This window comes from Saccharomyces kudriavzevii, assembly GCF_947243775.1.
Source record: "Saccharomyces kudriavzevii IFO 1802 strain IFO1802 genome assembly, chromosome: 14".
Lineage (NCBI taxonomy): Eukaryota > Fungi > Ascomycota > Saccharomycetes > Saccharomycetales > Saccharomycetaceae > Saccharomyces > Saccharomyces kudriavzevii.
In genome coordinates, this window is record NC_079285.1 from 718119 (window position 1) to 740317 (window position 22199).

The following is a 22199-nucleotide window of genomic DNA, read 5'->3' on the forward strand; positions in this document are numbered from 1 at the left end:
TAGCAGTCTTGGTCTAAATCACTAAAGAGCTAAACCAATAGCTAAAGGGAAGAAAAATCTGCTAGTACTTAATATCTTTTATATATTCTACTCTACTTTATATGCCCAAAAAGAAGAAAAGTGAAAAATTTTTCAAGCGAAAATTTTTTGCGATGAGCATCGGGAAAATAAACGTGCTAAATGACAGTTGTGTGTATATATTATCTTTTCGATTCTATACTATAGTAAGCTGGTGAGGACGTTACCCAAGTCTTGGGAATTGGATGATTGCTGCTTGATTTCAGAGGGGGCGTTGGCACGGCTGGTTTCCACACGACGCTGCTTGAATTCCCTGCGTGGGTGGGAGTCGGCGGGCTCCTCTTTTCCAGCACGCTTTCTGGACTTCTTTATGTTCTGTATCATCTTACTTTGCTCTACGTTTCTTATGAAGTCTGCGTTCAGCTTGTTAGCCTGTGAGATTTCCATTTCCAACTTAGCTTGTCTGATATCATTTTCACGGGCAATTTGCTCAGTTAAGTCTGCCCATTTGAAACCTGGGAGGTACTTCACATTCAGGATATCATCGTGGTAAAAGGTACCCTTCTTTCCACCAATGATGTTCCCGTTCAATGTCTCTGCGCACAATTTGGCGTCTCTTTTCCTAATGTATTCAGCCCAGCCTTCTTCGTATTTGTTTTTCTTGTTACCACCGCCTTTAACTCTTCGTTGGTGCTTTTGGTCATCCTCTTTCTTTAAAAATAGTCTATCTACCTCACCAAAACGTGTTAATATTTGTCTCATCTTAGCAGGCTTCATGTAGGGAGGAATACTGGAGAAGTAAATCACGCCGGTTTTGTGCTTGGACTTCTTGGCAGCCTTTGATTTGACCAGTTGCCTCAATTTTTCCGTCTTGAGATCTAGTGCAGAAACAGGCAAAGATTGCTCCTTCTCATCCTCAACCACTCGTTCTTTTTCCTCTCGCTCGAGCTTGCCTCCGTTCTGTTGGTTTAGGTCTTGTCCAGGTTCATGTTCTAGGTCTTGTTCATGTTCTGACTCTAGGTCGTTCTCACTTTCAATGTCATCTGCCTTTTTGCTAAAGACGTCATCCTTACTGGCAACTTTCTTCTTGGTCTGAATCAAGACGTTATTTTGGTCATTTTCATCATCTGAGGAGAAATCTTCAAAATCACTGTTTGTCTTATTACTCATGCTTAATCGTCTACTTCCCTGTGCTACGTGAGAGTACCGCTTTCATGCCTATAAGGTGGTGATGAGCATCATGCTAGATTGAAATTTTTCATATTTTATCTTCGGAAGGTTTTATTGCGCTCTGTGAAGAAAAGCTGTCAATTACAAGGTTACACAAGAAACAGAAAACAAGGTTGTAGCAAAAGTTTACCTAACATCGTCTTGAAAAGAGCCACTGCTCAGATCCAGCAACACCGCAACTATGCTTATACGAACATATGTACTTTGTTAATAAAGAAACAGTATTAATTGACGGCTGGCTGGTCAATCAAGATCTATCTTGTTTAATAGAGCCATCCACTCTAGTCGACGAAGGAATTGTGACGCGGCAGCGGTTCGAGGAATTAATTGATCGTGGTTTGAAAAATTGGGATCTTCTGTTTATTCCTGAATCTGATTTGTATTGTGAAGATTCTGAGGAGCTATTTCAATATATCACTACCGAATCACACATATTTTATGAATTATCCGACGGCTCAATCAAGAACACAGATTGTACTGAAAAGGAGAATCTAGCAAACGAAGTGTTGAGAAGATTTTCTCTAGTTTGCCATTCAGCCACTATGGCGGATGGTAGAGATGTCTACATACATCAGCATACGTGTACAAGGAATAATGTCAAGAAATGCTTGAATACTGACCTGGTGTTGCAAAGCAAGTACTACACCGCAATTGCCTTTAATGATAGATCTTACTTCGATCTTGAAGGATTTTTGATAGACCTAGAATCCCACGAAGTTTGCTCCCTTTTTAGTCCTGACTTTCAAACGAGAATATCTGCTCCGATATGGCTAGGTCTGCGAAGCGTGTCATCTGCTAGCATGTTCGAGAGAGTGCGGACTTCAAGTTTGAACTATTGGCTAACGGATTGCAAGACCCTCTTTTACTTTATGCATCAGGATGTATATGTCAATTTTTACGAAAAAGAGCCAAACCGTTATGTCTGCCAGATGTGTGAGAGAGAAAATGCTACCAATGTAGCTCTCCCAGTACCTGTCATGTTAGATGGTACCAGAGTCGTTAAATTTATTGTACTTTCGCAGAAAATCCAGGATCATGGTCCCACTTTACAGGATCTAAAACGGCCCTGGGAAAAGGAATCGTTTTCAATGGATGCCAACTTACATCGCCATTATGCCTTGATGGAACGTAATTTTTTTGATCCCGATGAACATGTGGAAGTTCCTGATATTATATATGTCCAAGCTCGAGAAATTTGGCAACTTCCCTTCAAGGCCAAGCAAGATGTACTAAAGCCCAAACTCTATCACTTTGGAGTTCAAAAACATGTACAAGACGTTCATAGCATGTTGTTAAAAAGAATGCTTCAACAAGGTCAATGGAAAATTGAAAACATCAAAAATTTAATGAAATATGACTCGGAGTTAAAGAGCCTGCTTGGCCCCGTACTACCTGAATACGAGAAACTGCACGAAGAAAGAATCTGTGCTATTTTGAAAACAGGACTAGGTTCTTTCGTCGAGAGAATCTGCAATAAAGTGAAAAACAAAGATGGAGTTGTGCTACCGAATATCAAAATAATAGAAAGATTCTTAGTCGATATCAAGGAGCGTGTAGTGGTGAGCCCGAAGAACACCAAATACAACTTCGAGGACAAGATCATGTCCAAGTATAATCTTTTAGATTGGAACATATTAATTCTTAAACAGCAACCGATTGAAATTTTTTCGAGCAAATTGTTCGACTCTGTCCAAGCGGATAATGTACAGGGCGTTGATACTAAGCTGAATGGGAGACGATATATCACGCTGGCTTTTGGAAAATTTGGAACGGTATATTTATACGAAGGGAAGGACACCGACCAAACATATTTAATGGAACCTCTAAGTACTGATAATGTCGATTCATCCAAGTTTCAATTTTACGTCTCGGAACTGAACGGATTATTAGATGTTTCAAAACACTTGTTGCATTTTGACTCATTGTTGAGGACGATATATGAATTTAGTTTTCGAAACTGCGCGGACTGATTCAGAAATATATCGATCCATTGGTTATCGCAGAGCTACACTTCGAAGAACATATTAGCAATGGGAAAAGGTACTTATTTTTTTTATTATTTGTTTATACAGGATATATACAATGATGAAGTGGAGACCACTGCAGAAATTTGAGATGGCTACGTGATTGAGTCCTTGTTAAAGATGGAGGGACTTCAGCCCAAATAATATTGCTTTGTCAACCTTCTGAGATAAGGAATAGACGACCCAAAAAAGAGAGAAATAAAAAAAAAATAATGAAGGATGCGAGGTTCGAACTCGCGCGGACAACCGTCCAACAGATCTTAAGTCTGCCGCCTTAGACCACTCGGCCAACCCTCCATGAGTTTCGGAATATTGATTCTGATGTTGTTAACCCTACCTTGGTAAATAATATTATGCTTATTCCATGCATGATCCTAGTACGTTATCAATTATTGCGGTTTAGCTCCGCTGATTTTGATGACCGTTGACCTTTTGAATCGGTTTCACAATTTAAGTCATCTTTCAAGCTCCGTGCATAATAATATTCTAGCAACAACTACCTGTTCCAATAACAATCGATGGAGAATAGGTAATCATCGTTTCAACAAAGTGGCACACTTAGAATTGCTCATGATTCCTCTATCGTATTTTTGTTTTTGGTGACATGATCATTAAGCCTCATTTATTTTAATTGTTTCTTACTGTGATACTATAGATTTTCTTGATGTACTTGGTGTTTTCATCAATTCAATCTCTGTTGAAAATAGCGAGAAAAGCTCTTGATGAAAGGAATAACACTCTTCGTCCTCCTAGTCGGAAGTATAGAGGAAAAAATATCAAAAATACCATGAAGCGGCATGTGTATGACTAGAAAGTATGGATTACTTCGTATTACTTCCACGATAATGACAGTTGCTATCATTTTAGAACGCCATTCAAAGGAAATAATGCTGCTGCAAAATCTATATCATCAGTCAAAAATTTTAGACAAGCTTATTTGGACTCAGCAGCAGAGGAAGTCACTTTAGTTTCGGTGTCGACCCAGTTTTGGGAGATTTCTCAGCTAAAGCAGTGAAAGTTCAGAAGCAAGCTCGACGGGTACCTTAAAGAAAGCAATATCCAAATACGGGTATACTTTCAAATATGAATCGCTTTAAACTTCCTGGTAAGATACCATATGGACGAAATCGTGCCGATGTCAAACCATTACATTTGTCTTGAAATTGCGAATGAAAAACGGTACTATTCACAGTTCCATCAATCAACAATATACACGCGTATATTATAAAGAAATAAATCCATTACGGTATCTTTAATCGTATCTCTCTTTGCATATATAGATATCGTCTTAATTTTATGTTCTGTATCTTCACGATAATTATGTACCCTACCGATTAAGTACAGGCACGTGCGTCACGAGGGGTGCTGCCTAAAACTGTTGTTTCAAAACTATCTAGAATACGACAAAGAATTCTCGATTTCTGTGGTCACATTCCTAAGAACATAAACATAATTATCCAACTATTGTTGCTTATTGATTATCTATTAGTTAAATACAGAAATATTTGAATCACACACCGTCTCTCAGATTGACAGATTCCAGGTACCATTGCTTAGTCCAAATTCTTATTCTCTTACCATAGTGGTACATTGGCAAGGCAAATGCAGTAATACCAAAATTAATAACGGCCAAGGCAATATACGTATTCTCGGTACCAGATGCAGCCAGCCAATCGGAACAGGTGAAAGTGAAGATGCAAGATATGGTGTTGTTGATGATAGCTGTACAGACCATACCTTCCAAAACCATGTCGGGGTAGCAATCCATTAGGTACGCCATGGCGATATCACCAGAACAACCCCAGGCGAAGCCAACAAAACCCAAGCCAACATATATAGCTTGCCAAGGCCATTGTCTGGCGGTACCGATACCAAACATCAGCAAACCGGCAGGTCCAATAACTGCAGTTGCAATCGAGAAGTATAATCTAAATTCCGCCTCCAAAATACCTCTGTTGTGGCGTGCCATCCAAAGGACAAAGTAATCACTAACAATACCAGCACAAATACAACCAATAACAGCTCCGATAAGTGTGGGAACATTCATGATTGCAACACCGAAATCGCTGTAGTTCCATGGAGGTTCATAGTAGGCACTCTCTTGAGTGGTCAAATAGAACGTCAGGAAAACGTCTTGAATACCCCAAAACATACCAGATAACCACACGGGCGGAAATAAAAACATCCTAAGGTTGATTTTTAAATATTTAAAGTACTGTTTGAAACCGTAGCCTTTCAAATTTGTCGCTTTGGTAAATATGGCTATTCTTTTTTGGTAAGGCTTCAAAGGCTCCTTGGAACCATCAATCAATTCGCGGGTCTCAGGTATAGTAGCCTCCTCTTCGTTGTTGACTTCAAATTCAGCTGTTTCTGATACACCCTTTTCACCCATGGCCCCAGGAGTCGACAATTTAGCATCAAGGTGGTGCTTCTTTCGTGATACGACAGTATTGTCTGAGTTTTGCAAGGTGGTACCGTCTTCGTACCCAGATTGACTGCTTGTCAGTGGAGTCATGTATTGGCCTCTATCAAAATACGTTTCTTCACACCCTAATATAATAACGACTAAGAGTCCACCAGATATGATCACTGCAACCCAGCCGACCCAACGGAAGTTGGTAAAGGCTGATATGTAACCAGCAATCAAGGGGCCCAAGAACGTACCAATACTGGTGCACATTATATACACAGTTAACACAGAACCCAATTGGTGCTGGAAAAAAATGTCACTCAGAGATAGCTGCACTTGAGCTTCAGCACAGGACTCGCTAATCCCAACGAATAATTGCGACCAAATTGTGTCACTGGTTCTTTTAGCCAAGGCAAACCAAAGTGCACCAAAAAGACCCAATGTGGTGCAAACAATGTAAGTAATCTTCCTCCCGTACAAGTTAGCGAACGGAGCTAAAAACAGAGTAGACCAGCCAATACCTAAGAAAAGAACGCCGGCACCTGTGTTCATAGAATCATACGATATTCCGTAAATTTCATTCAATGAATCCTGGGCGGCGCCTGCGTCATTACTTGTAGCAGCTGTAAACGCAGTTATAAACGCCATTAAACCGAAATGAGCAAACTTTCTCCAAGCAGACCAGTTCAGTGGATCATTCGAAGAGTATGATGGTTGAGGAATTAAAACAACTCCTGAAGTGGTTTTTTTCAACTTTGATTCGTATATAATACCATTCTCCAAATTTTGAGAGGAATAAATGTTAAATGTGCCAGGAATGTAGTCAGGATGGTCCCTGTTGGTATACTTGTCCATTTATATTAGCTTCAAATTCTGGATTGCGGGCTTGTTTTTCTAGTAATTCCTTGTTGTATTTATCGAAAAGGCAAACTGTTACGAAGTTCTGCTTTATTATATCCTGTAGATTGTAATGTGATGCTTCGACTGTTTTCGGATTTAGTTTTTTAGTTGCTGTTCTTTTTTTGTTTCAAATAAATAAGATAGAAAGGGATGTCAACTTGGTAGCAATAGCATGAAATAGTATCGTAAAATTAAGACTGCCAGTGATTTCGATGACACGATGGGCTTATTTTATTTTTGCAGAGGGATCCAGTAACTATCACCTTGAAAACAAATACACAATTCTTTTCTCTTTTGAATTCGACTGTGTATTCTCTTTATCGTTTCAATCAAAAAGAATTAATAGATAGATGAATCTACAGAATAGAAGCGAGGGGTTCAAACTACTATAGTTTGTTGAAGAGGAGGTCTTTAATTCAGATCCTTACGAAGAATGATTAAAGTCAAAAAAAGAAAATTTTCCTCGATTGCAACTTTTTTTGCTATGCCTTTGTTTTCGCTAAGTGAAAGCTCAAAGCTCCTTAAAAATATCCGTAGAATTTCAAATGACACAACCAGCCTGGATGCGGTGAGTGATAAAAAAGAGTTTAAAAACTTTCAGACAGCTGATATATGTCTACTAATATTTCATTAATTTCATGCCATCTCAAAGGTGTAAGTTTACGTCGCCAAAACAAGCTGTTTTTCTAGGGAAAAGCTGTTTACGAATCTTTTCACATATATATAAAGTCTTGGCAAAATAAAAGTAACTAATCAAAAGAAAAAATCTTTTGGAAAGAAAGTAAAGAGAAAATGAATAGTCGCTCAATATTCTTGATTCACTCTTTGGGATTCTTCTACATATCAGATAGGCTGGATTTTCATCCAGGACTGTTTTTGTCACATTTTCACTCATGAATACGTCATTCTCTCATAGAAAAAAAAAACCTACTCACCTTTTGTGCATCTCAAAAGGAAATTCGTCAACGATTGAGAAGTTTTGCTGTCTCACAGATGGGCTACTTAAGAGACTGGAACTTTTCGAGACTAATTTTCTGTTCTGTCCGATGATTTATCAATGCCATCGATAATAGTTAGCAACTGAGTTACTTTTTGTTGCAGGTCACATCGTTTCAAATACACCTGTAAAATAGTTTGATTTGTTCTGTTTCCCTGCCTTTTGATTGGAGCAAAACTGTCAAATAAAATTCATATGGGTGAAAGAGAGGTTTAATTTTATTGCTGTGACAGTAATACACCCTTTTTGCGATGTACAATTAGCGCCAGAGGCATACACACAATGATCAATATACAATTGCTTTGTAAAATATGATAAAAAGAACCGAAGTTTTGGTTTTGATGCTAGAGAAGGTAGCATTGACCGAAAATAATATACAATAGTTCATATTACATCAGGAGCAATCTACAGGCAAGTAGGAAAGACGACAATGGTGATGATGCAGAAAACTACAGCATACACAACCGATGTATAGTTCATGTTTCCTGCAGTAACGGGCAATGTGTATGGAAACGACAGAAAGACCAGGCAAAATAAGGCCCATAGAATGCATATAATATGGGGGATCTTAGACATACGACGGCGGTTAGGCCTGCTAATGCAACTTACGTCATTCCCAATCCTGTGGATGAATTTTTCCTTATCAACAACAAAGACAAATATAAAGGAGGGCACTGCATATGACATCAGTAGCAAGGTGATGCAGGCGGTGATGATTGCGTTAAAAGCAGTGCTAGATCCCATGAAGATACAACCAATAACCGTCACACAGATCTGCGATAAGAAATGTGCATACAATGGAGATTTGAATCCGGGAGTCAGCATGGCTAGTCTCTTCAAGGACTTGTTTCCCAATGAGTCCTCTTTATAGAATGGTGCGTAACTTTTCCCAAATGATTGCAAAATTCGACTTTGCCATGTCCCGCTTGCGATACCTGCAACGAAACCTGTGGTTATACACATGCACTGTAGGAAAACACTGAGGTTTCTGTTACCTGTGGCCTGGTAGAATATTTCCACAATAGGCAGAATAGATTCTACAACTGCCGTTTTGTCAGTAATACAAAAAAACAAACCGACGCAATAAATAAAACTAGTGATGAACCCTACGATGATGGTGGTAATAATAACCTTTGGGACTAGGAAACGCGATTTACTGTAGCCGACTTCATCAATCATGTGCGTAGCAGAATCAATTCCGACAAACGCCCATATAGGGTTAACCAAACCGACAACAAATGCCATTCCCGAGGAGTTCCAGCCTGTTTGATTATCAAAGCTCCCGAATATATTCGAAGCTTTGGGCCAGGCGTCTATAGTGTTGTTTGACCTCGAAACAATACAAATAATGAAAGTCATGGCAAAAGACAGAAGAGACGTATAAAGGCCAAATTGAGAGATATAAGGTAATGGAGATGAATAAATGTTGAAAAGTGTTAAGATGGCATTAATGCACTGATAACCAACAAATATATGCCAATGTTTTAATTCATAGTCTGGATGTAATAACTTATGAATCCCAATGCAACTCATCGACAAGGATGAACAAATACTAGCGGTGGTGAAAATGGCGCCGAAATAGTTCAGCAACCCCACAACCATGGAAGAAACCCTTTGAACCTTGGAGGAAACCTCCACGTTAGCAGTCTGACAATAGTTTTCGAGGAAAACTTCCTCATCATCGTCAGAAGTGTCTTCGTAATCGGGAGTTTTCAGAGTTGCTGATTTTTGCTCCAGCATCTTGAGAACCCAAAATGAACCGCCACAGCTATTGGGAAGCATGGAGGCAAAATCTCCCAGAGATATACCGCACATGAGACTGAAAAATGCAGCAATTATCAATCCATAGATGATAAGCAGTGGACCCCCACTGGCAATACCAACGGCCATTGATGCAGAGATACCCACCCATGAGCAGCTCAATGAGAACGCGATACCCAGTAGGGACCACCAATTGAAATGCTTGTCGAATTTGACCTCTGGTCTTTCTGAACTTGACATCTTACTTTTCCTTCTATAATGAGTTGTAACAAGAAATACTTCCCTTCCATATAGATGTGAAAACTACATAAACATCCGGCGAGACCATGCTGCTTATATATCTGCTCGAGACCTTGTGATTTTTTATTTAAACTATTTTACGTATTTATCGTCTTGTTGGGTCATCAATGACTCCACTGATGGCAGCCCATGCAACGCCACTTCCATGTCCTGCGCCGTAGCGCATTGCGCAACCTGTGCTATAACGTCGACATCAAACTTCTCCAGCGCCTGCACATTGCCTTCATTCGGTTCCCCATTGAGAATGGCCCCAAGTAGGTGGCCTCTTAAACCATTATCGCAAAGGTGATTCCACGTCAGCAACGTATGATTCAGAGTCCCAAGTCCACTGCGTGCCACAACAACCACGTACACTGGATGATTGCTAGTCTCAATCAGATGTTTAATCAGGTCCGTAGTGATTTCCAATTTACGAGTGATGGGGACGTAGACCCCACCGGCTCCTTCTACGATCAATGGATTCTCTGCGCCCCATTCTTCAGGAACTACAAAATCCAACAGCTTGATGTCGACCTCGGGCTCGTACTCCATGGCCTGTAGCGGGGATAGAGGCTTCTGCAACGCATAAGTGGGCGTGAATATGCGTGGTCGCCAAGTCGATGTGGCTACTTTAAAATTTTTCAATGTCTCGGAGTCACCTTGATCTGACTCAATTCCAGTCTGCACGGGTTTCCAGTATGCAGCTTTCCATTTGTGTACCAGCAGTGTTGATACAAAGGTCTTACCGACATCGGTATCTGTACCGGTGACGAATACGATTGGCTGCTGATGTTGATTTTGATTGTTCATGACTTGTGTGATGGCGATTTTTTTCTTGAGTGTTTTTCACAGACATCCCTTTGGCAAAATGTACATCTCTTTATATACTTCATTAAACGAACTACCAGCGGGATTTTATTTAAATTCACCCAATTATTCAGGTTATAAATAGGCATTGTTTGTGCATTTCACTCTCTTTGGGGTTAGAAGGATTGTCCCTGTGGAATTCTCCTCATGTATCGCCAAGACAATAAACAATGTCTCAAGAAATTTCATATACTCCAGCTGTTACGGAGCTCTTAGATTTTGACAGAAAACACATCTGGCATCCTTACACGTCGTTGAGTTCCCCATTAAATGTGTACCCAGTGAAAAGTGCGCATGGGTGCAAGCTTGTTTTGGATACCGACTCCCCAGTGGACATCGAGGTGATCGACGCCATGTCGTCTTGGTGGTGCGTTATTCATGGGTACAACAATCCAGAATTGAATGAGGCTCTCACTAACCAGATGTTGAAGTTTTCTCACGTGCTTCTCGGTGGGTTCACTCACAAGGGAGCTGTGAACCTTGTTAAAAAATTGTTGACAGTGATCGACGAGCCTTCTTTGCAATACTGCTTTCTTGCAGATTCTGGCTCGGTAGCGGTGGAAGTGGCTTTGAAGATGGCCCTACAGTCGAACATGTCAGATAAAACTACAAAAAACGGGACTAAGTTTTTAACAATCAAGAACGGGTATCATGGTGATACATTTGGCGCCATGAGTGTTTGTGATCCGGAGAACTCCATGCATCACATCTACAACGATCGTCTCAGCAAAAACATCTTTGCACAGGCTCCCTCTATCATCGATGGTTTGCCCACCAGTCAGAACAAGTTCGAGAATGAATGGAATGAAAATGAAGTTGATGACCTCAAAAAGCAATTCGAAATGCACAGCCATGAAATATGCGCCGTGATTTTGGAACCTATCTTACAAGGTGCGGGCGGATTGAGGCCATATCATCCACAGTTTCTGATTGAAGTTCAAAAACTATGCAACCAGCACAACGTTCTGTTCATCATGGACGAGATTGCCACTGGCTTTGGTAGAACAGGTGAGATCTTCGCCTTCAAGCACTGTCAAAAATATCAGGACAAACTTGGCATCAGCGCTTCCGAACAGATTAAAGTGGTTCCGGACATCATGTGTGTTGGAAAGGGGTTGACTAGTGGGTACATGACCATGAGTGCTGTGGTGGTCAACGACAAAGTGGCCTCCAGAATCTCCTCCCCAGATAGTCCCACTGGTGGCTGTTTCATGCATGGTCCAACCTTCATGGGCAACGCTCTGGCATGCAGTGTTGCAGAGAAGTCTATGGACATACTGCTACGTGGTGAATGGAGACAACAAGTTTCTAGAATCGAAAACCAGATTTACAAAGAATTATACCAGTACATCAAGAACCCTGACAATGGGCTCATCGGGACTGTTGTCAAGCGTGTGTCAGTTGTAGGAGCCGTGGGTATCGTAGAGCTGTACAAGAAGGTAGATCCTGAGTGGTTCCAAAAGAAATTCATATCCAAGGGGGTTCATATCAGACCTTTTAACTGTTTATGTTACATCATGCCGCCGTATGTTATCACAACGGAAGAATTAACACAGGTTAACCAAGTCCTGATCGAAGTCCTGCATGAATGGAAAGCCCATATAAACCAATGATTCACGATCCAATATAGCCGTTCACCGGCGAGCACTGATCTCTTGTTTAAAAATATATATCTCTGCACATCAATATTTATTTCTATTATATAGAACCATATGAATGTTTTCATGACCAAAATGAACGCTTCAATATTATTAGATCGGGTAGCAGTGACATGTCCTTTAACTCCATAGGAGAACGTCACAGAAAAGCGATGAGCTGGAAGAGGAGAACTCATGGCACAGAAATAAGTGTCAAAGAAACCGCATCAAGACAACATCTTGACTGGCTTGTTTTGTCGTCTGTTCCACTATTAATTGAGGCTATTTATTACCCTCGGCGGCTATCATAGGTGGCAAAACCAGTTAGTTTCTACTCATGCTGATAGGCAAAGAAAGGGAAAAGCGCTGCGTATACAGTTCTTTCTCCGAATTATTGCTATCGAAGTATGCTAACGAATTCACTCACCAGGCCCGTTGAGGAGGAAGTTTTTCTGGAGGGGATTTGAAAGTTGTTTCCTTTGTTTTAGTAAGAGTTTATGGCACCGCCAAGTGTGTCATTGAAGGTTTGAGCGATGCAACACTTGTCATGAGGGGAAGATTACTTCACCACTCCCTACTAGCGTACATCTTACGGATATTCATGGGAGTTTGAATATTTAGAACGATGGCCGCACATTTTAGAAGCCATGAACGATCGCACAGAATGCGCTGGACTTAGACTTTTGTTGAGGTCAAACTTTCGCCTCTCATAATGAGAGAACATCCCGACGCTATTTGAGCGATCACTGTTCTGTTAATACTGATCACTTCATCAGATCAACACCTTATAATTCCCAATGTTGTTTACAGCATCTTTGCTAACCAAAGTTACCCTCCAACTGGTCGTGCAGTCTGCCTTCCGGAGAATTAAACGTTACTACTAACCCTTCAACTAAGGCAGCACCAGCTTATCCAACGTCTGGAACTTAGAGAGTATATTAAAAGGTCTTTGCACGCTTGGATGAGATTTTGAAGACGATAATTTGAGTTCTTCAGGTTGGGAAGAAGGAACGCATTGAAGACGGACAGTTACGAATATGGGTCTACGCATACGAAAAACAAAGAGGTTAGCACTGTTGATTTTCACATCATTGTTACTTCTTGTTGTTCTATTTAGGCTTTTCCAAGGATATTCTCTTTTCGAGCATTTTGTAACACCCAGAGAGGTTAATGACTCAGAAAAAGCACATTGCCTTTCTAAACTGCTTCAGTCAGAGGGCAATAGAGGAGCAGATTGGTCAAATGAGTTCTACGAACCAGCGGTATGGAAAAGTTTCGTATCCTACATGAATGGAGGTCGCAAAGATGCGAGAAAGGTGTCTCAATCGCTATCCAGTTTGCGTTGGTATCAGCAATGCACCAAAGAAACCACCATCGACCAGGATGTCCATCTTCTCCGCGAAGTAGAGAGCAAGTTGTTCCCATATATGAACTTCGCAAAGTTAAGCAATGAAGACTCGCAGGCTTTCTGGCCGCTTCACACTCGATTTGATGGAACAACGCACCGCGGCCGGGTGTTACACTTCTCTGTCGAAAACAATTCATTCATAGGGACTTCACCCGTTGGGTTCATCTCTGGCCGATCATTTTGGGAGAACTGGTTGCATTCAGCTATCCAAAAAGATTCAAAGGGCTTAGTAATGAGTGCATCTGATGCCCTTGTGAGTGATACAATTCGACTCATGAGAATTTTGCGTCTGTTGAATAATTCACTACCAATTGAGATTGTTCATAAATCTGATTTAAGTAAGAGCTCCCAACAACTTTTGATAGCGTCTGCAAGAGAATCTGCATCTTCGAATTATCCCCCTCAAGAGCTGTGGTTCTTGGACGTAAAGAGTCTGATAAAGGACGAATATTTAAATAGGTTCAAGCGCTTTTCGAATAAATGGCTAGCTATAACCTTTTCCTCATTTCAAATGCCAATTTTTTTGGATTCTGATACCGTTCCTTTCGTTCCATTGGATGGATTTTACCGCACAGGTGAGTTTGAAAGAACTGGGACTCTCTTTTTCAAAGACCGAAGCTTCCCACTGTCCAAGTTGAGCTCGCAGCAGACCAAAGCGTTAAGGCAGATAATCAATAATAGTTTGGGCATATCCTCGAATTCAGAACAAGGTTTTGAGTCTCTGAAAAATAGTTCAAAAGATGACACCGCCATTGGTGCAATAGATAGCGTTATCTTCAAGCAACAAAAGCATTACATGGACAGCGGTCTGCTAGTTATAGACAAACAGAAACACTTTTTTTGTTTACCAATCGCTATAATGCTACAGTTTTCACCCATTCAAGAATATTTCCACGGAGACAAAGAGTGGTTCTGGCTTAGTTTGCTTCTCTCAAATGAAGAATTCACTTTTCATCCAGTCGAGGCCTCAAACGTGGGAAAGTTAGAGGAGTCGAGCACTCCAGAAAGTGGTCAGATCTGTTCTATCCAACTAGCTCATACTGATGTGCATGGTAATCTTTTATGGTTAAATGGTGGCCTCTCTGTCTGTAAAAAGGCTTGTTGGAAGTATGACTTCACCAAACGTAAGGGTATTGCGGCTAAATACAAGAGTGTTAATGCATTACAGAAGTACTATCAGTCGCCTGTGATACTCGAAAACGTGATAACTCCAGAGGTTAGTAAGTCCTCCTGGTTAAATCGCGACGAATGTGCTATGTACACCTACTGTACAAATTACAAGAGGGGAGAATATGGAACACTAATAAAGTTTACAGATTCTCAAAAGAGATATTATGAAAAATTTGTGCAGTTGTGGAATGAGGTTGTATGAGGTGTCAGTTTTTGCAGGTACGTCCAAGCTTTTCCCATTTTGTTCTTCAGAATATTCGTTTTTTAAGGAGCGTCGGTTGCCATATTGCTTTCAAGGCTTTGCTGATAGTAATTGCTAGGAAACAATTATCTTCATGTCGTTCAAAATTTGCTCAAAAAACGCAGACAGAGAGATTATCAAAAAACATCCGTTCAGGTCGCTGTAGTGAGGAAAAACTGCAAAAACTGTCATGGGATCCATTTTTTGAGATTTTTGAATGCCTCGTCTTGTATGAGAAATGGATAAAATGGTTAAAGAGTTTTCTTGGTAAAAATTCAACATATAAAATAGGCCACGTCGCATAATTTGACATGTTGAAGGTTTTTATTTCCCCATTGTAATAGGTTCGTTTTGTCTATTTTAGTCAAGTTTAGAATTTCCGAGCTTAAAAGAACACCTTTAAATCATTCTGTTGTTCATGCAATGAAAATTGATATCTGGAGGTTAATCTTACTGAACGTTTAAAATTACCGACTATTTCTATGGTCAAAATAGAGTTGCAAACAAAAAATGCCATTAAACAAAGTTTGAAACAGTATGCCGCCTAAAACCATCCACTATAATTATTTTTAATAATAGACTCCTACGAAGAAAACAAGGACGCCAACTCGTCCAGAACACGCCACACCTGCATGATAACTCAAATCAGTATCGTGCAGGTAATTTAATTTCTTTCAATTACCTCCCACTCTAATGTACAGTAAACTATTTGTCTCTCCCTCCTTTTTGATGTATGGTGCCATCTGAAGCAAGGATCTTTTACATATATTTATTTCATCAAAGCACCGAATAGTACAGTCAAGAAGACTAATAGCGCCGCAGTGAAAACGTTTACGAGAATGTGTTTCTGACTTTGAAATAATAAATATATCGGCCAAAAGCAAGATTCCCGCACGTTAAGCTGCCTGAAGACTTCCTTGCCTGGAATAACGATGATGGCTGATGCCTAAGCACTAGTAATAAGTTGTACGATGAACGTGTGCAGACAGCGTTTGACACTCTATGCTGCCGTTTATGGAAGGAAATTTTCTTACAAACCTGCCCTACAATGGCGTAGAGACCAGTTTATTTCTCGAAGACATAAATGTCTAAACGATACTTTTTCTTTTTTTTTCTTTCAAGAATGTGTAAAAAGTGACGTTTTCCGAATAAAGCAGGCGCTAGCACAGAAAAAAACCCTTACAAGAGAAAAGTAACGTGGCTGAAAAAAAAAGAATAATAAAGTTTTACCATGGAATAATCCTAGAAGAGGGGCGACTACTTCTCAGAGAACGTAATTGTTCTCTAAGAGTAACCACGTACGGGCCAAGATCTTGGCTTTGTAAGCTGGAGGGAAGGTTTTTCGATAGCAGAGCGCTTTTTTGTTTTTCAATGTAAGACCGCCTTGAAATTTGCACCCTATTTAAGAAAGGCGCTCAACGAATACCGCGATTGCACCTGGTTTCATAGGACCCTGAAGGAACAATACCCAAAAGCCCTTAGCCTTTTGGGTATTGTTCCGATATATCCCTGGACTGCTTATGACTAAAAATGAGGTTACAATTTTGAATCATTGAAAATTTTTTTTTCGTTAAGACGAACACATCTACACTGGCGTAACAAGTGGCTAAAGTTGTTTCTTCAACAGGATACTCTAAACCCTAATCGTTCTGCAGTTGCGCAAAATATTCACAGATATTCGTCAGTTTTTTTCTTTTTAAATCCCATATAAAACTAGAGAAACTGAGAAATACTCGATATGATTGCACTTTTCCTCGATCTACTCCTTACCATTAGGAAAACTCAATAAGTTCAGAAAAACAGACAGATGTTGTTAGTATCTATAATATCTTTCCTTCTATTCTTTCAGCTTTCAGCTGCTAAAGCACCTCCTAGTAAGACTTCACTGATAAATACCCATGAGAGAAGATCAATATATTCATGTTACGTTGGTTTACGTAAAGAAACCTGGGGATACAATGGGTCGGCTCTATGTCGTTATGAACCAGCAATTCAATCGATGCTTTACTGTCTCTATGAGGACACGCATGAAAAGAAGTATTCAAACAAAACACTGGAAAAGGGCTTCGAAGAGATGAGACAATTTTGCTACACACCAAAGTTTTTGAACATGACTGATGCTGAATTTTATACCTCACTGGATAACGGTACATACTATATTCAAGATCAGTCTAAGACTGACGTTAACATCACTTTTCCTGTCAGACTAAATTCCACACTAAGAAAAGCTTACTATGATGCGTATTATGGTTACTACTATAATCATGATATTCCTTATTATTTTGGGGGCATTATTTGTGCATACTTTGTTGGTGTTATGTTACTTGCAGGTTTAATTCGTTTTTTGAGCTACACTCCAATAAAAAAGGTTATCCTCAAACAAAAACTGATTAATTATGTTAGAGGTTATGCCACGCTGCCTACTTTGTGGAAAAAACACGCAGAACCTTTCTCACACATCAAAGTGATCACCGGCTACCTTCCCACTAGATTTGAAACTTTAGTTATTCTGGGCTACCTCATACTTCATACCATTTTCATGTCTTACAGGTATCAGTACGATCCCTACCACATCATATTTGCTGCCCATAGAGCAGAAGTGGCACATTTTGTTGCATACAGAAGTGGTATACTTTCCTTTGCGCATCTACCGCTTATCGTCCTATTTGCGGGAAGAAATAACTTTCTCCAATTTATTTCTGGTTTGAAGCACACCTCCTTCATCGTGTTCCATAAGTGGCTCGGAAGAATTATGTTTCTTGATGCTGTAATTCACGCAGCCGGTTTTACAAACTACTACTTGTATTATAAAAAATGGGATACGGTTAAATTAAGAACATATTGGCAGTTTGGGATTGCTGCTACGTGCATAGCGGGAATGATGATTTTCTTTTCCATTGCAGCATTCAGAAGACACTGCTATGAGACTTTTATGGTTCTCCATATAGTATTCGCAGCTCTATTTTTCTATACTTGTTGGGAACATGTTACTAGTTTCAGCGGTATTGAATGGATTTACGCGGCAATAGCGATTTGGGGTGTTGACAGAATAGTACGTATCGTCAGAATTGCGTTCCTAGGGTTTCCTAAAGCAGATTTACAGCTAGTTGGTCCAGACTTGGTCCGCGTGACAGTAAACAAACCAGAAAATTTTTGGAAAGCAAAATCAGGTCAATATGTTTTTATTTCATTCTTACGCCCGTTGTGCTTCTGGCAATCACATCCGTTTACGGTCATGGATTCTTGCGTAAAAGATGGAGAATTGGTCATTATTTTAAAAGCAAAGAAGGGTGTAACAAAATTGGTAAAGAGGTTTGTGGAACGTAAAGGCGGCAGGGCTTCCATGAGGCTTGCCATCGAGGGCCCATATGGATCCAAGTCCTCCGCTCATCGTTTTGATAATGTACTGCTTTTGGCAGGTGGATCAGGGCTTCCGGGCCCAATTGCCCATGCTATCGAGTTGGGGAAAACAACTGCTGCAAGCGGTAAGAACTTTGTGCAGCTAGTGATAGCAGTAAGAGGATTTGATATGCTCACCGCATGTAAGAATGAATTAATGGTCTTGAAGGATTTGAATGTGAACGTTCACATTTACAATTCTAAGCAAGAGCCAATTCTTGCAGAGAAAACCAGCCCAAATCAAATTAAGGATAGTGAAGAAACGGCAGAAAAAACTCCTTCTACAGCTGAGAGCTCGGAGAAAGCTCCTTCCGATACTGAAAATACAGAACAACCCCTTTCTGTAGGTAGCGTATCTGTCACTGACTTTGAATTCGCAACTTTTCATGCAGGAAGACCAAATGTTGAAGAACTGTTAAATGAATCCGTTAACCACTCTGGTTCACTCGCTGTGGTGTGTTGCGGTCCACCTGTATTTGTTGACACTGCTAGGAATCAAACCGCTAAAGCAGTACTTAGAAACCCATCAACCGCAATTGAATACCTAGAAGAATACCAGGCTTGGTAAGTAAGTAACCCTTCATATCTAAGCGAACCTTAAAAATGTATATTATTTTTAATTGTTGTAATCATATCAAGTAGAAATGGTACCTCTCTTCAAGAAGAAGTTTGCAAGGCAGCCAAGCTTCCAAGATTTCAAGTCGACCATCTTTTAAATAACAGTTTTCCGAGCGAACTAGCATGTAGCCCAAAAGAGAAATAAAAAGGTGACAGAAACGTTGGGCTTAGTGTCATATGTTTACTAACAGAATACAACGCCTTCTCGTATTTATGTGCTTAGTTTCAATTTTATGGACCAAGTCATGAAAAGCAAATAATGAGCGATGGCCTATCGTGCAAAAAAGGAATAAGAAGTAATCTTAGCAATGTACAGGGTACCATTCTCTTGTGGACGTAATTAAATGACCCCCCAAATTATCGTGAGTTGCAATACTCTGACATCATGTGGTGACAAAAGACAAACATACCAAAAGACTTCGATGAAAAGCTATAAATAAAACTAACGGGTTTTGGTGGTCCACTCAATGGAATTGTTACTTCAAACTCAAGCGTGACATGAGGCAATTACTGGATGGTTTGGAATTCAAGCGGATGTAAGTTCTTTAAATGCCAGCGATATTTGGGCGCTTCGTAAAATATTGAAACGTGGAGAGAGGAAACATTAAGACATGTAAAAAAAAAGGATATATCGATAAATTACACTCTACGTGGTGACATTTATAGCGTTATAAAGAAATATTGAATGTACTAGACCGATCTCAACCGCTTCACTATTCAGAAGTGTTTACTGAATACTTTTCACATCTCCTGATTCGGTTTGAAGACTATCCCTTTCATTGACTTCAGTTTCAGTTTTTTCATCTTCCTGACTTTCAATATCCAGGAGAACTTCATTTTCCTCAAAATTCTCCTCCAGGTACTGAGCAGTATTGCGCAACAGCTTAATACCAGCCTCAAAGACTGATCTTGTACTGGATCCACGTTCTCTAGCCTGAGATAGAACAGTAAAAAAGGAGGCATACGAGGTTGCAAGGTATAGCGTAAATACGAGGGCTTGCGTAAATACGATGGCTTGCTTTAGAACAATGACTTTGGAAAACCCACAAGAATCTGGATAGCCGAACCTGTTCGGGCACGATATCGAACCGTTGTTAAAGAACAAGGTCACGAAAGCAGAAAACCACAGAATAGCCAAAATATTCTCCATTAAAAATACTAATAAAACGGGCAATAACATCATGATCAAAAAGTAGATTAAAGAAATAATGGAGACTGCTAAGCTTAACCGAAGGATCCGATTCACACCAGAATGAGAGGTGTATATTGCGATAATTGTGGAGACCATATTTACTGCGGACAAACCGAATTGCACATGGCTCAACCTGCGAGAAGTGGCTGCGGTAGCCCACCAGGCTACTGAAGAGGAAGTAGGTACCCTTTCTGATTTTGACATGTTTGTTGTACGTTTTTTAGACTTAGAAGATACTATTAGATTGGGAACGCTGTGTTCACGTTTGTTTTATATGGCTCGATTATATACCTTATCAAATGAAAGAAGCAGCCAAAAAAAGCATCCCATTTTATGAGGGCGCAGCTCAAAACCAAATACTTTAGTCCGAAGTAAATACAAGAATTGATTAGAAGGATTAGTTTGTATGCCACGGAGAATGAATGAATTCTTTTAGGGAATGATATGTATTCCTAATTAATTCACTATTACTACAGGTTCTATAGAGTAACAAGGGTAAATCTAGATGAAAACGATGAGTTGAAAGTTCTGTGACAAAAGGATTCAATAAAGGGTGACAACAGTCTCAATTTAATGACGTACAATAGGATCATAATCAAACCAGTGTATAGTTTGTCTGGAATTACCATTTGGCCATATAAATTATAGTTGTATTTTATGGATGTAATAGTGTTGTATAATTATATGGAAGAAATTCCACAATTTTCTAAACACAAACGTTTTGGCGAAAACTAGTACAAACGGGCTGAAAATCCCTCGACCAGATTCTTTGAATAGCTCTGCATTCCTAATCTTCATTACTGGTCAGGTATTTAAGATTTATATGACAAATACTTCAGCATCTTTTCTTTCTGAGCCAGATTAGTGGTAGGATCGAAACAGCTACCAAAATCATGCAAAATCCAACCGCAATTGAAAGCCCTAATCTTGTTTTATAAAGAGGAGCCAGCACAATAGGCGCCGCCAATTTACCAACCCCAGAGATGGCTCCAATTGAAGGCATCAATTGAACCTTAAGCGTTGGGTCAATATACATGGAAAAAATTGCAGGAATGCTGGAAGCCAAAAAGTTATACCCTAGCAATGTAATTGATATTCCTGCGGCAAAAAATATACCAGAGTTGGTGGCCGGCAAACATTTGTGTTGCAGAGCTTCATATGCTCCAATCATAAAAGCTTGTCCTACCAATAAAAGAAATAATGCAGAGATGGACAGATAAACTTGCTTGGAGTACAGCGAATCTTTCTTGTCCACCTCTAATTTTTCATTGTCAGTCGTGCCCGACTCCTTCACATCGTCTTCTTCAGCACTTTTGCAAAAATATCTGATGCTTATCAGTTTTGGGGCAAAATAACTTCCAGTAATACCAAGCATAGAGGCGACCATAAATGCCACGCTTTGAAATTTGGTATCCCATCCAACGTGGAGTGTGAGAAAAAGTGGCATAAAGTAGAATACTTCACTCATAACAAATGATGATAAGAACATACTCCATAATAAGATCAAACAGGAGATAAGTCTTTCTCTTCCAGCGGTAAAGAATTTTTTCAAAGCACCAAGAAAGCTTTTGCTTTGTAAGTTATTAGATTTTACCTCAGGATTCTCTAAAACAACAATTAGTAGGAAGCATACTGTAAGAATTATAAAACCAGAGGCAAATGTTGGTGCGTTGTAAGAAGTAATGTGATATCCTTTGATTTTGAAGTCACAGTATCCAAAAAATATGACGACTAATTGGGATAGCGCCATGAAACCCCCAGCAGCTGTTCTGTAAATCGATATAAGCTTGAAGACAACCATTCTATTCGGAGCAACTGATGTGATGTAGCCGAACACCATTGCACCAGAGGCTGATGCAACACCACAGATAATACGTCCACCAAGCAAAGTGTTTAATGACACGGCGCCAGCACATGAATACAGAAAGTTACCTACAAAGGATAAAAAGTACAGCGTCACTATGACCCATTTGATAGACCCAACCCACTCAGCAACGTTCCCGATAATGAATGAAACAAAAATTTGCACCGCTGCAGAAATGGCTTGA

At 39.9% G+C, this 22199-nt stretch overlaps 10 protein-coding genes and 1 non-coding gene across 11 annotated transcripts; 4 read left to right on the forward strand and 7 right to left on the reverse strand.

Annotated features, from left to right (window-relative positions):
* Positions 1 to 219: 219 nt before the first annotated feature.
* ESF2 (RNA-binding ATPase activator ESF2) lies at positions 220 to 1188 on the reverse strand (the record flags this gene model as incomplete). The annotated part of the gene is made up of 1 exon (XM_056230980.1): positions 220 to 1188. The coding sequence occupies one exon, from the start codon at positions 1186 to 1188 to the stop codon at positions 220 to 222; it is 969 nt and encodes a 322-aa protein (XP_056084845.1).
* Positions 1189 to 1445: 257 nt separating this feature from the next.
* SKDI14G3770 (uncharacterized protein) lies at positions 1446 to 3218 on the forward strand (the record flags this gene model as incomplete). The annotated part of the gene is made up of 1 exon (XM_056230982.1): positions 1446 to 3218. The coding sequence occupies one exon, from the start codon at positions 1446 to 1448 to the stop codon at positions 3216 to 3218; it is 1773 nt and encodes a 590-aa protein (XP_056084846.1).
* A 267-nt stretch (positions 3219 to 3485) lies between these two features.
* On the reverse strand, positions 3486 to 3569 carry Skdi_14.trna14L. Its single transcript has one exon. It is a non-coding gene; the product is annotated as a tRNA-Leu (tRNA).
* Positions 3570 to 4782: 1213 nt separating this feature from the next.
* HOL1 (Hol1p) lies at positions 4783 to 6537 on the reverse strand (the record flags this gene model as incomplete). Its single annotated transcript, XM_056230983.1, has 1 exon — positions 4783 to 6537. One exon carries the CDS (start codon positions 6535 to 6537, stop codon positions 4783 to 4785), a length of 1755 nt encoding a protein of 584 aa, XP_056084847.1.
* Positions 6538 to 7984: 1447 nt separating this feature from the next.
* Positions 7985 to 9580, reverse strand: BIO5 (Bio5p; the record flags this gene model as incomplete). Its single annotated transcript, XM_056230984.1, has 1 exon — positions 7985 to 9580. The coding sequence occupies one exon, from the start codon at positions 9578 to 9580 to the stop codon at positions 7985 to 7987; it is 1596 nt and encodes a 531-aa protein (XP_056084848.1).
* A 132-nt stretch (positions 9581 to 9712) lies between these two features.
* Positions 9713 to 10429, reverse strand: BIO4 (dethiobiotin synthase; the record flags this gene model as incomplete). The annotated part of the gene is made up of 1 exon (XM_056230985.1): positions 9713 to 10429. One exon carries the CDS (start codon positions 10427 to 10429, stop codon positions 9713 to 9715), a length of 717 nt encoding a protein of 238 aa, XP_056084849.1.
* Positions 10430 to 10656: 227 nt separating this feature from the next.
* BIO3 (adenosylmethionine-8-amino-7-oxononanoate transaminase) lies at positions 10657 to 12099 on the forward strand (the record flags this gene model as incomplete). Its single annotated transcript, XM_056230986.1, has 1 exon — positions 10657 to 12099. One exon carries the CDS (start codon positions 10657 to 10659, stop codon positions 12097 to 12099), a length of 1443 nt encoding a protein of 480 aa, XP_056084850.1.
* Positions 12100 to 13160: 1061 nt separating this feature from the next.
* On the forward strand, positions 13161 to 14903 carry MNT4 (putative alpha-1,3-mannosyltransferase; the record flags this gene model as incomplete). The annotated part of the gene is made up of 1 exon (XM_056230987.1): positions 13161 to 14903. The coding sequence occupies one exon, from the start codon at positions 13161 to 13163 to the stop codon at positions 14901 to 14903; it is 1743 nt and encodes a 580-aa protein (XP_056084851.1).
* A 1846-nt stretch (positions 14904 to 16749) lies between these two features.
* FRE4 (ferric-chelate reductase) lies at positions 16750 to 18909 on the forward strand (the record flags this gene model as incomplete). Its single annotated transcript, XM_056230988.1, has 1 exon — positions 16750 to 18909. The coding sequence occupies one exon, from the start codon at positions 16750 to 16752 to the stop codon at positions 18907 to 18909; it is 2160 nt and encodes a 719-aa protein (XP_056084852.1).
* Positions 18910 to 19686: 777 nt separating this feature from the next.
* Positions 19687 to 20355, reverse strand: SKDI14G3840 (uncharacterized protein; the record flags this gene model as incomplete). The annotated part of the gene is made up of 1 exon (XM_056230989.1): positions 19687 to 20355. The coding sequence occupies one exon, from the start codon at positions 20353 to 20355 to the stop codon at positions 19687 to 19689; it is 669 nt and encodes a 222-aa protein (XP_056084853.1).
* A 631-nt stretch (positions 20356 to 20986) lies between these two features.
* Positions 20987 to 21991, reverse strand: PUL3 (Pul3p; the record flags this gene model as incomplete). Its single annotated transcript, XM_056230990.1, has 1 exon — positions 20987 to 21991. One exon carries the CDS (start codon positions 21989 to 21991, stop codon positions 20987 to 20989), a length of 1005 nt encoding a protein of 334 aa, XP_056084854.1.
* Positions 21992 to 22199: the final 208 nt, after the last annotated feature.